At 48.0% G+C, this 19,176-nt stretch overlaps 1 protein-coding gene across 2 annotated transcripts in view; it reads right to left on the bottom strand.

The window, feature by feature from the left end:
* PEMT (phosphatidylethanolamine N-methyltransferase) overlaps positions 1-19,176 on the bottom strand; it is a 97,171-nt gene that overhangs the window by 36,560 nt on the left and 41,435 nt on the right. For both annotated transcript variants that reach the window (XM_065412138.1, XM_065412139.1), the window contains exon 3: positions 17,325-17,440. In XM_065412138.1, coding sequence (XP_065268210.1) covers positions 17,325-17,440 — 116 coding nt within the window. The remainder of the gene's footprint in view (positions 1-17,324; positions 17,441-19,176) is intronic.

The raw sequence follows: 19,176 nt of genomic DNA, 5'->3' as shown, positions 1-19,176 counted from the left end.
TTCCCATTCACTCTGATGTGGCCCTTAAACAGTCTTGCCAACTCCCACGCTGTTATTGTGAATCTTGTGACAGTGGTGTGTTTCTTAAAGCCTCAGCTTCTGGAGTCATGTGAGTACATGAGACTCATTTTTTTTATTAAAATGAAAGCTGAAAGGTTCTAGTCTTCAGACTTGAAAATGTGAATACTTGAAAAACCAGAAGGCAAACAAAAAGAACCCAACATTTATTGGGAATTTTTTAAGTCTCCTGATTTTTAAGCTGATCATATGACTTTTGGGGACCGAAATTATGGTTTTTGAACTCTTTTGAGTTTGGCAGTACCATTTAAATTAACCATGGCTGTTGTTTTCCTTTGCACAAAGAGCAAACTGTGCATTCTTCTGTCTTTATATATTTATTTTTTATTTCAGACGAAGGAAAACAACTAACAAAGAAAGAACAAAGGTAAAGTATTTGTGAGACGAGCAAGCGCACAGTATCTAATTATAACATTCTGCTATTCAAACAGGTAGCTGACACTACAGCAGGCCTGGGGGGATTCTCTGTGTTAAAGGCACGGAATGACATCTCCTATCAGTTACATACCTACATACATTCCCCACTCTCTTAACCATCCTAAACATACCCCTTTCTTGACACAAATAAACCAGCCTGCACAAGGGTCATGAGAGCAATCCCACTACTAGGAGGTGAAGCTTTCACCACATCATTTTGAAAGGTCAATAGTTACCACTCTTGGGTGTGCACAGATGCATTCAACCCACTTCAGCTGTCTACAGACAGAATATCCGTGGTGAGTCTGTTCGGCCCATGTGCTGCCCCAAAAGCACCTGGGGCTGTACATGCCATAAACTAGCCTGCACAACACAGGGTTTCTCTTAAATTGCAATTGTGCATGAAAGGTGAGCAGGCCAGCCACAGAGTGCGTGTTCTGACCCTCTGACTCCTTCTCCAAGCTATTTTTGTCCCTCTTTCCCCCATTTGGTAAAGAAGCACAAGGCCATGTCTACACACAGACGTTACACCAATCGTTTTTTAAACTGATTTAAATTAGCCCGTGCAGAAGGCTGTGTGGACACTGTCATTTCGGCTGAAACCAGGCCAGGCTTATTTGGGTTTAGTTTAAATTGATTCGTAATTGCTAGTTTAAGCTAAGCTGAAAAAAGACTGGCTTAAACTGAAACAACAGTATCCACACAGCTTTCTGCATCAGTTCAACACCACACCTGAAGTTAATCCAATGCAACTTCCTCATCTAGACAGGCCACTAGACATGGCTCCGTCAGGCTCCTGCTAATGGGGCTCCTTGTGCCAGTCAGACGGAGGTGCTCTTCCTACAGGGACAGATCACACTGACTTCCCAGCCCTACTGGGAAGTGGCTGGTTCAGAAGTGAGGAACTGAGCTCAGAACCAACTCAGACTCCCCATAGAGCAGTATGTGATCCCCTAACTATACATTTGTGTTGGGGGAAGGAGGGAGGCAAGGTGCCCATTTACTACCATGCTGTGATTTAAACAGCCCTGAATTAGCATTCAGATATACTCTCCTATGCAAAAGAATCAGGTACACATCTGCAGATGGAAATACAAAGTGGTCATGTGGGCATCTTCTAACATTACAAGCTAACGCTTGTACCTTCACATATTGCATCTGATCATCTCTTCCGTCTTCTGCTGCTTTCATCTCCTTCCTGCTGTTCCGCACAGCTCAAGGTCACTCCAAAACTCTCTGCAATGGTTGCAATTATCTGACAGGCTGGTTACTCACACCCAGGTGGAAGGAGCAGTATTAGCAGGAGTACGTCAGCAAGTTACATCAAACAGAACATCTCAACCAGGTTTGTCATCTGCCAGAGCAAATATTTTGCCCATGGCAGATAAAGGGAATAGGCCCGACAGAAAACATTATATGCAGCACCTCTTTCCACTTACAACCCTGGTGGAATATTTGTGTGCATAGATCCAAGAACGGCTCCTACCGAAGTCAATGCAAAAACTGCCACTGACTTCCACAGCACCAGGATATGGCAGAGCAGGCTAAGCATGGCCCCAGGGGCAGCTGGGTCAACGCAGGTTAGTAAGGCCGGGTGTGGCCAGTTTGTCTTAAATGATCTGCACAAACCTCAGAGTGAGACAAGGAGGAGGACAGCAAGAAAGGGACACAGCCCACAGCAAAGAGCAACCTCTTGTCATTTTGCCAGCTCACGCTCAGATGCTGCTCGCCTCAAAATAAAAGCACGTTTGCCTTAAGCAGAGTAATATACAGCCTATTAAAGCAACCCTCTAGGGATGCTGCAGGACTTTTCAGTCATGCAGATGTTTGCAGATTAGGTCGCTAATGTCTTTGCACACCATTCAGGGCCTGCCCCTTAGCTGCGCTAGGGCCTGTCTACACTGCTCTGGTAGGCAAAGAGGTATCAAAGTGGGCAGGAAAGATACTCTCGGTGCAGGGGGCCTCTCTGGCCAGCGCAGAGCTAGTGTCAAGGCTCTGCATGTCTTACTCCCAGTCCCCAGCATAAAAGGTGCATTGGGAGCATGGCTAGAGCACACTGCACTAAGGCTATTCTCTGCTTCCTAAAGCTTATGTTACAGCAACCACAAGGCTGCTCTAACTTACACTGGGGACCCTGCGTGGCCCCAGAGTACAAGGAGCACAAAGGTGGCTTAAAGCACAAGGATGAGGTAACTGAGAATCAGACCTCAGGTCTATCCAGCCACAGCCAGCATGTGATATGGTTTGTTTTGGCAGGGTCTGCCCCTCCCTTACCGTTATCTCCAAATGATCTCAACCTCTCTTTTCATGCGCGGATACTCATGCAAACATCAGTTCCTCTAATCAGCATGTCTGCTTGGTCCCCTGGTGTTTAGCTTACAGCTAAGAGGGACGTGTTTGCACGGAGATAATGGACTGTCTTCCCCTGTAGTAAAGTTTAATATCTTCCTACACAGAATCTCTGTTTGCATTATACATGATGACCACAGGACTTTTCAGAATTGGTAAATAAACCTTTTAAGCATTTATTAACTTGTGCCATGACAATCGACACACAGTCTTCAGCAACTCTAATCATTTTGCATCTATAACATGACGTTGGCAGCTGCAAGACAATCTTATCGCACTGTCCGGTACCCTTGTTGTGTGGGTAAGGCACCAGCCAACCACCCTGCATTTGGATGAAAGAAAAGTAGTAGATGCATCATTAAAATGACCCTTTTAACATATGTCTCTGCAATGCTCCTTGCACCATTTGTCTTGGACATGTCATCTTTACTGTACCAGCCCAAGGTCCTACCAAAGCACCATGTAATCTGTTACGAGGAGGAGACAATTAACTCCATGCTGTGTCCAGATAGGTTTGAAATTCATTGCAAATAGGAACCCTATGACCCTTCTTGCTGTAAACCCCATGATCTGAGAATTTCCCCCTATTTCATGCAGTCAGGGCAGGGAAGGAGGGTGGACCACCACTGAAGTGAGCCCTGGGCATGACCCCAAAGCACATGCATGGAGGCCCAGATCCACTGACCTAACAGCCGTCTACCTATCTACCGTATGCATTTCTAAAGCCCGGATCACCGTGGGATCCAAGCACCTGACCGACCAGAAGGATTAAGAAGTCACTACTGCTTTTTGACGGAAGAACATGTTCTGTGGCACTGCTTGAATGGCACGGGAGAGGAAGCTGCATCCCTGGGCCACTTTTCAGCAACTCTTATAAAGAGAAGGTCTGTGTACAGAGGTGAGTTTTGCATTGCACTCTGGGAGTGGTGAGGTCTCAGCTGACTCGACCTCTGGCAGAAGGTAGCGCACAGCTAAGGACCCTCCATAAAGAATGCCCTGTCTCAGCCCCCAAGAAGATCCATCCTGGGCTCTGCCAGCTGCAGCCTACTTGTAGATCAGAGCACACTCAGTGCAGCCTAATGCAAGAGACTGTCTGGACTGTCCCAGTGGATCGCAAGCTGTAGTCCACGGAGCAGTGATGCACTGACTGGGGGTATACAAAGTGCTGGCAGGTCTCCTGGTTCCGGCTTCTTCTTGTTTCCACCTGCCGGATTGCATTTCCAAAAGCCAAGACTGAGACATTAAATACTTCCCCAATGTTAATTTTTCCATACAAAGAATTGCTGCGGAGGGGAGGGGAGGTGGATTGCATCAGGGGTCTGGCCAGCTAGGACCAGCTACTGGCCTGCTTCCCTGCTAACTCTGCTGCTAGGCAACTAATAGGCCCAGCTGCCCTGATCTGGAACTGCCTGATTAATCGCAGCACCGGCCTGGCTGCAGGGCCAGCAGCCTGGTTTATAAGCCCAGCAGCAACAGCAGAGCACTAGCTGCTCAACGTGCTCCTGGCCTGCTCCAGTCCCAGCCCCAGTCTGTACCTGTCCCTGCCCTAGCCCCCACCTCTGTCCTGGCTTCAAACTCCCAGCTCTGACCCTCAGTTACGCCTCCTGATCGCAATTCCAATTAACCCCTTGGCTCCACTTCAGGACTGCCCCTTGAATTCAGCTCTAACTCATAGGCCTGATGCTTGCTCCAACCATTAGGCAAGACTGCCCACAACTTGGTCGTTGTCAGGTTGCACAATTGCAAGTGGGAGGTGAGTTGTCCATGAGTCAGTCTCCAAAGATGTGGTCACCATGGTGGGAAAGGTTTCCGGAACCCCTTGCCTAGCCCACAGATGTCCTTACAAATGAACCCTACCATGTGCAACCAACTGATTAGAGTGTGTTACAGTCCCCCCAGCCCTCCCATGCCTGATCAGCACAGGATAGGAGTCTGTTATAGCCACAGCTAGTGAGCATTGGCTCAGCAGCAGCTCCTCCTTTTAGTTCTAGTTCAATCTCTGATGTGTCAGCCAAGATGGTGGCTGTCACATAGGCAGATGTGCTAGAGGGGGATTATTTGACTGTTTCAATAAACAGAAAAAAGAATTTGGGGTCAGGAAGGAATTTCCCCCCGGGGCAGATTGGCAGAGACCCTGGGGGTTTTACACCTTCCTCTGCAGCATGGGGCATGGGTCACTTTCAGTTTTAAATTAGTTTAAATGGTGGATTCTCTGTAACTTGACGTCTTTAAACCATGATTGAGGGCTTCAGTCACTCAGCCAGAGGTGAGGGGTCTATTACAGGAGTGGGTGGGTGAGGTTCTGGGGGTGCAACGTGCAGGTGGTCAGACTAGATGGTCCCTTCTGACCTTAAAGTCTCTGAGTCTATAAAACTGAAGGCACTCTCCAATAAACTTCGGTCTGGAGAGGCTGCATAGAGTACAAAGAAATAGTGCTGCACAACACGTTTCTGTAGGTTGTTATGGATGGGGGGGGTTTAAATTAAGAGCCCAAGGTAACAGGCCTGGTTCTCCTCACCTGTTCTCTTAAGAGAGACAAGCTCATTGAGATGATCCATCTGTTGCTCTGCACGCGACGCTAACTTTGTGAGCTAAAACAAATGGACTAGAAATAAACTAACAAACGAGGTGTGAAATGGCAGAGAATAAAGCCCATAAAGGTGGGAATGATTTTCAAACTTGTGCCGGAACAGGGGTACAAAGACATAGAAAGCAAGAATAAAGCTTGTTTGGGCTTATGGGAAAGGAAGGTCTCTCCTACAGGTTGCAGAAGGGAATCCAGCCAGGTACAGAGGGAACAAACACCAAGATTGTCAAGAATAGAAGCCTGAAGCTAGGCTCCTAAATCCATATTTAGGCTAGTGAAATCAGTGAGCTGATTTTCAAAAGGGCTCAGCACTCCCTGTTGATCAGGCCAGCCCCTTGAACTGCACTCAGAAACCACCTGGAAGCCTGTACAGTCTCCGGAGCAGAACTGCAACATGATGCTCCGGGCGTGTGAATCTCCACCAGCTAACTGGGATCTGAAATCTGCACTAGTTGAATCTTCCACGCTGGCTTCAGGTCTGACTAGGGTGACCAGACAGCAACTGTGGAAAAAACAGGACAGGGGGTGAGGGGTAATAGGCACCTATATAAGAAAAAGTCCCCCAAAATGGGACTGTCCCTATAAAAATGGGACATCTGGTCATCCTAGGTCTGACCCCATGGAGGTGCAGTAATAGCCCTGTGCGAGCACCTTCCTTTGGAAGATCTCCAGGGCCTGGTCAAGAAGGCTGGGTTGCTGCTGTGAGAATGAGCACTCCCCACTATCTGCCCCACAAATTTAAGCCACCCTCTCAAAACAGAGAGCTAATAATGGTTGTGAAAGAACTGGACATAGGAAGGCAGAGAGCATCGCCAGAGGATGTCTCTGCATGATCGAGCAAGATTTTTAATAACTGGAAGGTTATTTAGGGAGATTATGCAAGCTTTTCTTCCCTGACAAAGGTTTCAGGTGCAGCAAATATGGAAGCGGCTGTAATGATACTGACACTGAGTCTGCTATTCACAGAGCAGTCCTACTACACAGAAATAATTAGACTGGCAGCGAGCGCTCCTCTCAGTCAACGGGGGCCGATTGTGGTAGAAGATCCAATAATTCACTAGCAGTGAATGCTGCTACCAGCAGCGTCACAATAGCAGACGGTTTCTTCCTGCCTTTACCATCAACAACTCTTTGTCCATCATTTTCTTCCCAGCTTCTTCTCACTGATAACTACTTAACGTTTCTAACAGCATCTGCCTGCATATTATTTAGGTTAGTATGTAACTCCTCCCGGGGGGTGTTGACAATCGCAGCCCACAAGCCCATTCATATCTACTATTTCTACAAGGAACCCTCAAAAAAAAAAAAAAAGGTCTCTTTTCGTTAAAGTTTGCTCCCCTTGTTTGTTTGACAGCACTGTGTATACGGACAGCTTCTCTGTTTTGCTGGCAGTCAGTTGCACTTCCTATCTCATGCCCTAGCACAACAAAATTGGGACAGATATTGCAACCCGCATACAGTAGTTTTGGGGGAATATATTGTATTAAGGTTATGAATGGTTTATGTATCACTGCAGGCCAGGGATTGTACACAGCAACGGGGGGGGGGGGGGGGGAAGGGTTGCTTTTAGCTCCTCCAGGAACTCAAAACAGTGGGGGGTAATTAAGGTGAATCACGCAGGTTGTAAATGCCTCCTCAGAGGTACCTCACCCTGGGGAGTCTTGCATAGACTGGTTCCAACTGGGCTTTCCACAGACCAGCGGCCAAAGAGAGGGCTTTCAGCATAAAAGGGCTGTGTTTAAACCAACTCAGGGCCTTTTTCCTGATCCAGCCAACGGACAGGACCTCCGGTTAAAGGGTCGTCCCAACCCGTGCCAAAGGACTGGAAAGATTCTGGCCTCCTTGAGTTCCATAAGACACCTCTGGTAAGCATGTACCATGCGTCTAGGAACTTAGAATTTTTTTTTTTAAATGTTTTCTCTGTGATGCTTTCACGTTAAGAACAAAGATGCTGGCTCAGAAAGAGCTGTGGGGTAACTTGTAACTGCGGGCGATGCACTGTTCATAGTGCTCGGAGAGAAAGCAAAGCACAGCCGCTGGTTGTTAGGTAGTCTGGCTTGCTAGGCATCCCGCAGTGTAATGCAGCCTTAAACCCCCCCAGTCAGGAAGGAGACAGATGAGAGTCTCCACTCAAGAGGGGTGATGGCGGGGAGCACAGGCGCCGACCCCCGCTCAGCCCCAGGTCCCATCTCCACTCCACCCCTTCCCTCAACGCCCGACCCCTGCCCTGCCTCTTCCCACCCCCTCCCTGAGCGCACCCTGTCCCAACTCCTCCCCCTCCCTCCCAGCACCTCCTGCACGCCGCAGAACAGCTGTTCCGCGGCGTGCAGGAGGCGTGGGGAGGGAGGAGGAGGAGGAGTTGATCGCCGCGGGCTGCCGGCAGGTGGGAGGCACTGGTGGGGGGAGCTTGGCAGCCGGTGGGTGCTAAGCACCTGCTACTTTTTCACCGTGGGTGCTCCAGCCCTGGAGCACCCACGGAGCCGGCGCCTATGGCAGGGAGATAGAAACCTTAAGTGGGTACCTTTGAGGGACCACGGAGAGGGAATACAGGCGCAGGTACCCTGAAGTGTGGCAGACATCACTCTCTCATGTCCTGCTCTATGAGGTGCATTCAGTGCTCCTGGATACTGTTCCTCCAAACCCTGCAAGACTGTATTTTACCAGCAACGGCAGCAGGGGAGGAGCGAAAGCCTTATCAAATGTGTCTGTCAGAGGAATTTTAAATACTCCTGCCCAGTGCTCTTTAAAGGGACATGCATTTTCAAAAAGTAGCCCATTTAAAAGAAATTCAAGTTGACAGTGTCTGTTTAAATGATACCACAGGGCCCAAGGTTAGATCATCTGATTCCCCCCAGGTTATTCATTCACACCCGGGGTGGATCATGAATCATCAGCACTTCCAGCAGTGACAAATTATCAACCTACTTCTCAGAGAAAATCCCCTGCATCGGAGACGGCTTCTCAGGAAAGCAGGAACCGCGTACGAGACGTCGGCCCAATAACACATCTCTTTGAATTCAGCCCGCTCGCAACAGGAAGTCCTAAAAGCAGGGCAGGAAAAGAGAGGCCTCCCTTCCATGCCCTTCTTGGGCAATGAGAGAGCAGAGAGCAGCTGGGGCACCTGCCTACCAAGACTGTCAGTGTACCCTTTGAGGAGAGAGATAGACCATCCCCTGCAATCCAACCCGGGCTTAAGAAACAATCACCCAATGCAACCATCCTCTCCCTAGTGTCCATTCCTGAGCGAGCTAATTGAGCAGCTTGCCAAGGCTCACCTCCAGCTCTATCTAGACACGGCCAATATCCTGGACTTCTCCCGATCAGCCCAGGGCATGGAGCGGAGCTGGCACTGATGGCATGGGACTTCTCCTCTGGCCATGGGCATCCAATACTCATTGCTAGACTTCTTAGCAGCATTTGAGATGGTCAATTATGCAACCCCGCTGTCCTGCCTGAAAGACGTGGCAGAGGTTGGCAAGATCCCATTGGGATGGCTTCATTCTCCTGGAACTGTCAAGTTCAGGTGAGAAACTCCAGCGTGCAGGAGACAGAGCTCGACAACTGGCTCACAGATCTGGAACTCCTTCCCAGAAGACATCAGGATGGCCAGGAACCTTAGTGCCAGCAGAGGAAAATGTAAACCCCACTTACTTTGCCCAGCCCCCACACCATAACACTTCATCCAAAAATAAATCATAACACAAACCACCAAAATCCGGCCTCTGATAGCCAGAGAAGTCTCTCTCTTTAGGTGTGCATGTTCACTTCATAACTTTGGGAGGTGCTCAGATACCATGGTGATGGGCATGGCATAGAAACCAAGAGAGAGAGAGGAAAGTAACTGGGACTTTAGCATACATATTCAGAAAGCACTGCAAAAAGAGAAACTAGAGGGATCAGGTGACAGCAATGGAGGGAGATTGTACTGAGTCCACACAGGGGAAAGATATCAACAATTAGGCTAATGCACTGGAGAGTCATTTTAGACATAAATTAAGGGGAGAATAAAGGCTTGTCAAGTCAGGCACTCTTAGGATAAATGTTGCAAACCTCTGGGGCAGCCAAACAACAGAAGATCAGAAAAGGTTTTTACAGGTAAGAGAGGCCCTGCGAGAACAAAGAACTTTGATCATGGAGAATTTTAATCTAACGGCAATAACAATTGCACAAAAGCAATTAATTCTCTTACGCAGTTTGCTAAACAGTTCCCTTGGTCAAAGGCCCTCCTGAAGCCATTTCCAAGAAATGAGCTGAGTTTGATAAAGAAGGTTCCAGATAGGAAGCACCTACTGTCTAAGGTGCACAATATCTTTAGACCCAAGATATTCATTTCCAACTCCACTGAAGACACACAAGGCTCTCGTTGCTTTTCATTGTCCTCTCTTGTCCAGTGCAGCAAGATTTATTTCCAAGACTGGAGGAAAAGCGAACACGCTGCAAAGCTTTATTGTAACTGCTTGTGCTTTCTCCAGGGATGCTCTGTTCCCTCCCCCTGGCTCTGAGAGAGTCTTTTAAAACTGCAGTTAAAATAAAAAAACGCAGCTATTGAAAAAATTAACACCTGGTGGAGTCCACAGTTCATTCTTGCTCACAGACACCACTTGCCCACATAAGACATTTGATGGATTTGTTTTTTAAATGGCTAGCATTACAGTCTCAACCTGGCACCTGAAACCACCACCAAAACCCCCCAAACCACAAGATCTTCTCTTTTGGCTTCACTAACCACCGTGCATCGCCAAAGATTCTGGACTAGGAACCTGCCCGGTAATTTATTTAATGCATGAGGCACAGCTTGCTCTTTACTAGTTAGATTGGCTCTGTCACGCTGAAGCAGACATGACTCAGAAAAAGAAAAGAAAGGAACAGCCAATGAACCAGCAAGACAGGGTTTTGCAGTCACTTTCCTGACATAATCAGCCGTTGAGATTACAGCATCTCCATTAGGCAACGGGGCACTGCTTATGTTTTCACAATACATGTTCGTTGCTCTTTTGCCATCTGTGCTCTGTAGTCTTTTGAGCCTGCTGATGTCTTTATATGTGCAGGGGCCAGGAATGAGGATTGAAGGCCATCATAACTTATCAGATTTTGAGCAAAGAAACAAAGGTCAGCATTTTCACTAGGGGCCCTGCAATGCTGAAAGCAGGCTCATTTTGGAGAAGTGATGGCTCTTAACAAAACTCATCTGCACACATCACCACCATTCTGACCCCACAGCTCTCGCCATTCAAGATTACCCGGCAGAGATCTATGTTTGGACTAGAGCAACTTTTGAACCTACTTTGGTACCAATTAAATGCAGAGGTTAAAACCAAAACCACACACATACAAAAACATGGTCATCTTGGGAAGCAATGCACATTTTAAAAAAAATTACTACAAGAGTAGGTCACTTAAGATGGACTTGATACAGTGGATAAGTCCATGAGTCATGAAACTGGGTTGCTGCCGATGACCTGCTGTGTGACCTTGGCCAAGTAACTGCATCTTTCTGTGCCTCAGTTTACCTCCTCTGCAAACCAGTGATGACACTTACTCGCCTTTGTAAAGTGCTTTGAGATTTTCAGATGAAGAGCATTATATAAATGCTACGTATTATTGCATAATTGGACAGAGACATACATTAGTTCAGTGTAACATTAGTGATATCCAGTAACTCAGCTGTCCCATAGCTAGGCCTTCACTCAGGGATATAAAGCCAGGCACTTCCTTCAAGCCTTCACTATGACCTGCGTGGTGATTTGGAGACTGTGTCTAGGTACTGCTTATGAATTCTAGGTGATAGTGGGAACTCCCTATGTATCTGTGTCAGGCTGAAAACTCTATTTTGATTGTAAGGCTAGCCTTTGCCTCCATAATGAGCTAAAATCCACAGGAGGTAACAGGAGAAATTCTTGCACCCAGCACAGAGCTAGCAATAACAAGGTCGTTAAACTTTGACAATCGTCCCTTCAACTAGAGCACTTGGGGACAAAGAGATGGCTGCCACCAGGGCCGGCTCCAGCTCTTTTGCCGCCCCAAGCGGCGAAGCGAAAAAAAAGATAAAGCCCCGATCGGCGGCAGCTCAGCCACACCCCTTCATTCTTCGGCGGCAGGTCCTTCGCGCCGAGAGGGAGTGAGGGACCCGCCTCCGAATTGCCGCCGAAGACCCGGACGTGCCGCCCCTTTCCATTGGCCGCCCCAAACACCTGCTTCCTTCACTGGTGCCTGGAGCCGGTCCTGGCTGCCACTCAGGCCCAGGTTTTCAAGTCTGAACTCCAGAGGGGGACGCTAACTAAGCAATGGATCACTTGGAGAGGGATGCTGATCATTTGATGAGGCTGATTAGAGGATCACTGAACAAAGGGGACAGGAGGTTATAAAAGAGAGGGTCTTTCACCATTTTGAGAGCACGAGTGGAAGGGCATTGACTATAGGGTCAGAGTGAGAGACTCCGTCATTCAGAGGAGAAGCGATGAACTGGGGGAAAAGGATCCTAGACACCCGACAGGACTCTGACCTAAGCCCAAAGAGTGTTCACAAGAAGAGTGGTGAGGAAACTGAGGCTGGGAAACGCATGTAGGCATCTCTTATTTTTGTCTGGATCTGTTTATTTATTTATTTTTTGTACTATCTAAAGTAAAGAGTAATTGTGTTCAGAACCTCTGCAAAGCCCACGTGTGGGCCTGTTTGCTTTACCTCTCACAGGCCCCTGAAGAGTTAAATTGCAAAGTGCCTATACAGTTGGAGCCCGAGGAGAGGGTGTGCTCAAGCTACTGGGGAATCTAAGGGGTCAGCACTGGTCCTGGGGCAGGGCTGATGAGAGGGGGAGAAATAGGGGACAACTGTAGTGAGGCCCCAGTTCAGCCCCCACCATGTCTATAATGTCTGTGTAAATACAGTGAAATGGGAGGGGAGGCCCTGTGAACATGAGGTACTACGGTCTCAAATTTCTCTCAATGGGCCTGCCTGGGAGCCTAGAACAGCTGGACTGTGGAACCCAATTTCCTTGAAGGGGTAACAGACAGAAAGCCTGTGCCTATGTGCCAGAGAAGCCAGGGGAAAGACAGTGCTGCAGTCTAAGGGAAGGTTAGGAGCGTGCCGGACTAGCGTATGGGACCCGAACAACAGCCTGGTGAGTGTCCACAAAGGGAGCTCTGCCAAGGCTGTGCATGCCAGTGGTCAAGCCATGCCAACAAGTTTAGTAGCTGGCACAGCCTCTGAAAACGTGGAGTACTCCACCTCTGAACTGGCTGTTGTGCGCGTCAAAAACCAGATCATGCTGCATCCCAGAAAGCCGGCAACCAGCTCAACTGTGAAACTGGTTGGTGAGACCGTTCCCCTGTGAAATCCAGACTTATCTCCGTATTACATAAGCCGAATACACACATGACATTTTTAATTGACTTAAATTCAATTATGGTCTAAACTAATTACAAGCTTCCCTACATGAGTTTCAGCAACGTGCGGTGGCTGTGAGGAATACAGGAGAGTGGGGGACAGCAGGCAGTGTCATTTCTAAGAAGCAAAATCTGTTGAAACCATGTACAAATTCCACTCAGATTTTTATGCCATTGAAATTATCTGAAGTACTAACAACCCATTAGCTCTGACCCTGGCATAACTGAATCTGGGAATTTAGTTCAGACCCATCTTTAATTACCGCGTTGCAGTTAGAGTGACTCTAATCTATCAACTCCTAGACAAAATGTGGCAAGGGGAAGTCTGTAAGAATCTGTGTGTTACCTTCACTGAACTAGCATTTAAGGACATATTACCATAATGTACAGTATCTCATCCATTCTATATTATTAGCTAACATAGGCATTATCAAGGCAGATCTCAGAAAAGAGTTTAAACACCCTGCTTGCTAAATGCACAGGTAATCCCCACTCTTCTACACAGGAAATACTGTAACTTTTAATGAGTATGCATAGATTTGTTTCCTCTGGTCCTGAAGATTAAAAAATGCCTACAGCAGCAGCTGTACATGCACTGTACTGTGCAAACAGATCACGATGAAGACCCTCCAATCATTACAGTACGAAATCAGTTCGGGTAAATAACCTTAAGAGAGAGCAGAACAAGAAAACATGATGCTTAAAGGCTGCTAACAGAGTTCATTTGATTCTAGTAACTAAACACAAAGCGGATTCTGCTTTCCTCCGTTTGTTTCAAAACTTACCCTCCACACACACATCCCAACCCACTGGTGAAAGATGCTAGATGGATATCCTCTAGCCAGGCAACAGGGACGAGACAGACCACAACAGTGTGAGCTTCCCTAATCATCCTGCCTTTCCAGTGCACCTCAGTCCTAACCTAGAGGGATCATCTCTAAGAGCAAGAGGGTCTCTCATTCACCATGCCATTCTTTGACTTTTCAGGTGACATTATCAGAGAGGAAGGATGGTCCAATGATTAAAGGGCTAGCCGCAGATTTAGAAGACATGGGTTCAGTTCCCTGCTGTGCCCTTGGGCAATTTGCTTAGTCTCTTTGTGCCTCAGTTTCCCATCAGCAAAATGGGTGTATAGGACTGGAGCATAGGCAGTCTTGCCTAGTGGTCACTGCTGGGCTGGTGTCACCGAGTCAAGAACGGCCATGAGGCAGCAGGTGAACAGGGATCAGAGTAACTGCTAGCGCTGGGATCAAAAGACCAGGGTCAGAGACTAGAGATCAGGACTAGTTATCAGGCTGAAGTCAGGAGGCAAGAGTCAGGGTCAGAGACTGGAGATCAGAAAGCGAGGCAATGCAAGGTCTAGAGCTGCAGCAAGCCAGAATGGCTGCATGGTTGCCCAGACAACTTTCCGGGGCACCCGCCAGGGTTAAATAGTAAGCGTGGGTCACACTGCAATTGAACACCCGCAACTGGCCCACGTCAGCTGACTCAGGCTCAGGCAAAGGGGCTGTTTAACTGCAGTGTAGACATTCTGACCCAGGCTGGATCCCAGGCTCTGGGACCCCATAAGGGGGGAGGGTCCCACAGCCCAGGCTTCAGCCCAAGCCTGAACGTCTACACTGCCCCGTAGCCCGCGCCCCACGAGCCTGAGTCAGCCGACACAGGCCAGCCGCGGGTGTTTAATTGTAGCGTAGACATACCCTCAGAGGGTTGCAGGCTGCTGTTGTTCTGGCCCCTTTGGGTGGTACTTCCTGCGGCGCCTAATCTCCACAGTGTTCCTTGGATGTGGCTCTACACGGCCTCCTGGTGGCAACATGGGAACCTCGGCTGCCCCAAGCGCCTCAGACCTGGGTTCTAGTGCTACAAGGGGGATAATAGCACCACCCTGTTGTGAAGTGCTCAAATACTGTGGTAACAGAGACCACATAAGTACTTAAAATAGCTCAGGGGAGGCTTTCAACGGCAGTGGGCTTTGGCATTTCACTCCCATAGGTTCCTTCAAATGTCCGAGCCTTAATGTCCATTTTATCAGGGATCTTTGACACTGAGAGAGAGGCCACCAACTCACTTAACGCGCTGCAGTTGGATGAAAGGTGCTGCATACCCAGCGTCGTCCCTAGGGATTGGCGGGGCCTGGGACATAGGCGCAGAGTTTCTAATCTGCCGGGGGCATGCTCCACCCCATCCCCACCCTGCTTCTTCCTGCCCACACCCCTTCCCCACCCAGTTCCTTCCCCTCCCCCGAGCACGCTGCACCCCCTTTCCTCTCCCCTGCCCCCCAGCACCTTCTGATGCCGCGAAACATCTGATCTGCGGCAGGTGGTAGGCGCTGAGAGGGAGTGGGAGGTGCTGATTGGCAGGGCCCACTGGCAGGCAGGAGGTGCTAGGGGAAGGGGGAGGTTCTGGTAGGTTCTGGTAGGGGGGCTCCTCCTCGCCCCCCCCCCCGCCCACCGCTCTCCTCCTCGCCGTCTGCCCACCACCTCCCCAGCCCCCCTCCCGCCTGCCGCTCACCTCCCCATTCGCCTCCTTAGCCCACCCGCCTCCCACCTCACCTCCCCACCTGCCTCCTCACAATTTTTTCGAAGCGTGGCCCCCTCCCAAAGCGCGGGGCCTGGGGCGGTCACCCCAATTCGCCATACCCCAGGGGTATCTCTGTGCATACCTGCCAAGGACCCAAGCGTGAGTTATTCTTTACACCATTAAAGCACGTAAAGTGCACCATGGGTGTTTTCCAAACACCAAGGAAGCCCCCACCCCGGAGAGTTGGTGCTTTATTTTGGGTTTTTTTAAACAGATGGATACATTGAGAAGTTAAGCAACTTGTCAAGGATCAAACAGCGTGTCAGTGGCAGGGCTTGGGAGAGCACACAGCTCTCCAGCTACCCAATCCACTGCTCCTTCTCAACACCACTTCACGGAATCACATGTTCGTAACTTGGACTGGATTCCAACCAGTGAGTGAAAGGTAAAAAGCTCCAGATTGCTAAATGGACACGCCTCCCAAATGAACAACATCTAACATGGTATGAAATGATTCCTTTCAGCCTAGCACGGGTGGGTTGTTTCCTATTAGGCATCTAAGCTCTCACAAAGTCCTTATATTTCTCCAGTTAAGCATTTCAATCGCAGGCAGAATTTATTGAAATATTTCAGCATTAAGACTCCATGTGATTAGATTATAAAATCTTTTAATTGGAGGCAGCTGAGAAATAAAGGAAGCTAAAAATGCCTCAACAATCCTACCAGGAAAGGAAGCATCATGCCGGCACATACTCTATGTATCTGGGTCTATTTAGTCAGCTGCAGTAGCAGATGTACCAAAGAAGCAACTTCAGATTTAAATACATATAGAGCCACAAAGACCATGATGTAAACTTTGTGGGCCGAATTTTCCATTGCATTGCCTTTTTATGCTGCTCCACTGGGAAGGGAGTGGATAAAATTGGGCCACCTCTCCCCGCAATGCCCCCTTGGACTCAGCACTGTGCAGGGGAGAAACTCCCCGACACACACGCACACTCTGGGGACACTAGGACCCAGCTGGTGTCATCTCCCCAATTCTGCCATTTCAAATCTAGCCCAGGCTGCTGGTCCCCCAAAGTTGATACAACCTAAGGGCGATACGTGGTGACCCATGTGAAATAAGTTGGTGATCTCAGCCAGCAGCGCCTAGTCGACGGGCATTCAGATCATAGAGCCAGAAGCACCTTTGTTTTGGAGTCTCCTCAGAAAGACCCCCTCAGAGAGAATGAAGGTCTTGCTGGGGCAGTATGGGAAAACCTTGTCCAGGCAATGCCTATGCCACACCTGTTCTGCGCCTGCAAGACTTTACTCTCCAAACACCAGCAATCCGGCATCTTTGGCCAGTATCCAGTTCATGAAATAATAATATAGAAAATAAAACTTACAAGGAACTGTATAATGCTCTTTTTAAAAATAATCTGCTAGTTATCAATCACGATCAGGTCAGTGGAAAGACATAAGAAATCTATTGATCTTACATATGTATAGGGTTAGGGCCCACTTATCGTAGTATCTGAACGCAATTTTTAATTTATTTACCCTCACATGCCCCCTGGGAGGCAGGGCAGGACTGTTGGCTCAGGTGTACAAACAGGGAACTGAGATCCAAAGCCCAGATCCCAGGCTTGTACTCAAACCACTGGGGCCATCCCTTTTCTCTGTAGAACAGGGATACAAAGCAAGAAAGTTTGAACCTCAGTGACTGATACAGTTAAATGAGGCCACCTTGAAATATTTCTGATTTTCCTATTTACTCCCCACCCTTCCCGCCTTGGAAATAGAAATATTTTTGTTTCCTTCTTTGATTTTATTTTTATCTTAGTTGCGGCAAAAAAAGGGGGCTGGGTTTGGCTCCTAAATTTGGCTGGTTTGGCATAATAGGCAAATGGCTTTTCAAAGGGAGGTGGGGCATGATATAGCCAGCCCAGTTTCCATAGTCACTAGCCCGATCCCTGCTTTAACCTGAAGTGATAAAATAGGCTCCTTACCAATGGCTCCGTATAAAGTTAAGCAGCAGGATGACAGCGCCCAGGCAGTAACATGCAGTATATGGAGAGCCACAGACTCTACTGAGAACTCGGGTTTTGTGTTCCCATCTTGCTACCTAAATGAACAAAAAACAAAGGGCATTTGAGGCAGTGAGACACATGTTGCGGTTATTTATTTTAGTGCAGACAATGCTACCCCCGTAATAGACACAGCCTTTTGATAAGAACTAAGAAGTACCGGAAGCGGAATGATCATTCAAAAATTGATTAGAAAGGAGCAGAAGATATTGAACGGACTTGGCTTAAATAGAACACATTAGAGAACACCCCTTTCTAAATTCTGTAACCCTCTCGGGAGCTACCTTAAACCCCAGTAGTGTATACATTTTTCCATCAGGTTAGAACCTCAATGACTTGTTCACAGGGAAGCCAGGAATGGATAGTCTAAAATACACTAGCCAGGACTGTTGCTACTATGTAGAGAGGGGAAAATATTAAGGTAGTATTTTCTTTTTCTGCTGTTCCTTGTTCATGCCAATCCTTCCATACTTTCTCAATTCTTTTGCCCTGGATCAGATAAGCCATGGCCCAATTTATTACAATTCCTTGCTTGCTCCCATACTTTATTTTGGCTTTTGAAGCCATAAGAAGATACAAACTCCAGGCCTCACAAGCTAAAACTCTTGTCACTAGAGGAGAGAAGCAGTGCTGAGTGACTGAGTTAGGTCACATGAAGTGAGCTTGTACATCTGGGCTTGGGCTGTGCAAAGGAAAACACAAGCAGCCAAGAGGGAGAAATTCAGGTTGTACAGTTTCCCCTTCCAGTTCTGGCACCTCACTAAGACTCTGTTCTAAAGCCCACTGAAGTCGATGGGAATTTTTCCACTGACTTCAAAGGCTCTGTATTGGGCCCCAACTCTGCTGAGGTATCGCTCCCGCAGGTTGATCCTCTGCAGGGTAATTCAAGACGGAGTTCAGTGATCTGATGCCAGATGTACATTTTATCTCAAACTCCTGTGAACCTATATATTCCTTAAATGACAGTTACACACTGGTTTATCTCTGCATGTCCATTGTGCCTTTGCCTGTTTGTGATTCCCAGTTTTAATCACTGGGGTCTTGTCTATTCTCCTGTGTCATCTTTGTCCATTGCTATCTAGGACCATTACATGATAGAAGAGAAGAGATTTAGAAAACATGATCTATAAGAAAAGGTTGAAAGAATTGGGCATGTTTAGTCCAGAGAAGGCTGAGGAGGGACATGATAACAGTCTCCAAATAGGTAAAGGGTTATAGAATCATAGAATATCAGGGTTGGAAGGGACCTCAAGAGGTCATCTAGTCCAACCCCCTGCTCAAAGCAGGACCAATCCCCAGACAGATTTTTGCCCCAGATCCCTAAATGGCCCCCTCAAGGATTGAACTCACAACCCTGGGTTTAGCAGGCCAATGCGCAAACCACTGTTGTAAAGAGGATGATGATCAAGTGTTCGCCATGTCCACCAAGGGTAAGACAAGAAGGAATCGGCTTAGCTTACAGCCAGGGAGATTTAGGTTGGATATTAGGAAAAACTCTCACTATAAGGATAGTTAAGCACTAGAACAGGTTACATGGGAACAGGTTGTGGAATCCCCATCATTGGAATCTTTTAAGAACAGGTTAGACAAACACTTGTCAGGGATAATCTAGCAATATTTAGTGTCGGTCTACACTTAAAATGATACAGCAGGACAGCTGCTTTGCTGTAGTGCTTCAGTGTAGACAGTACAGCAATGGGAGGGGTTCTCCCGTCACAATCCACCTCCTGGGTCGGCAGAAGAATTCTTCCATTGACCTGGCACTGCCTACAGC

Source organism: Emys orbicularis, chromosome 10, assembly GCF_028017835.1.
Source record: "Emys orbicularis isolate rEmyOrb1 chromosome 10, rEmyOrb1.hap1, whole genome shotgun sequence".
NCBI classification, from domain to species: Eukaryota; Metazoa; Chordata; order Testudines; family Emydidae; genus Emys; species Emys orbicularis.
Note: the sequence above shows the minus strand (reverse complement) of the source record. Positions and strands in the feature narration are given on the sequence as shown.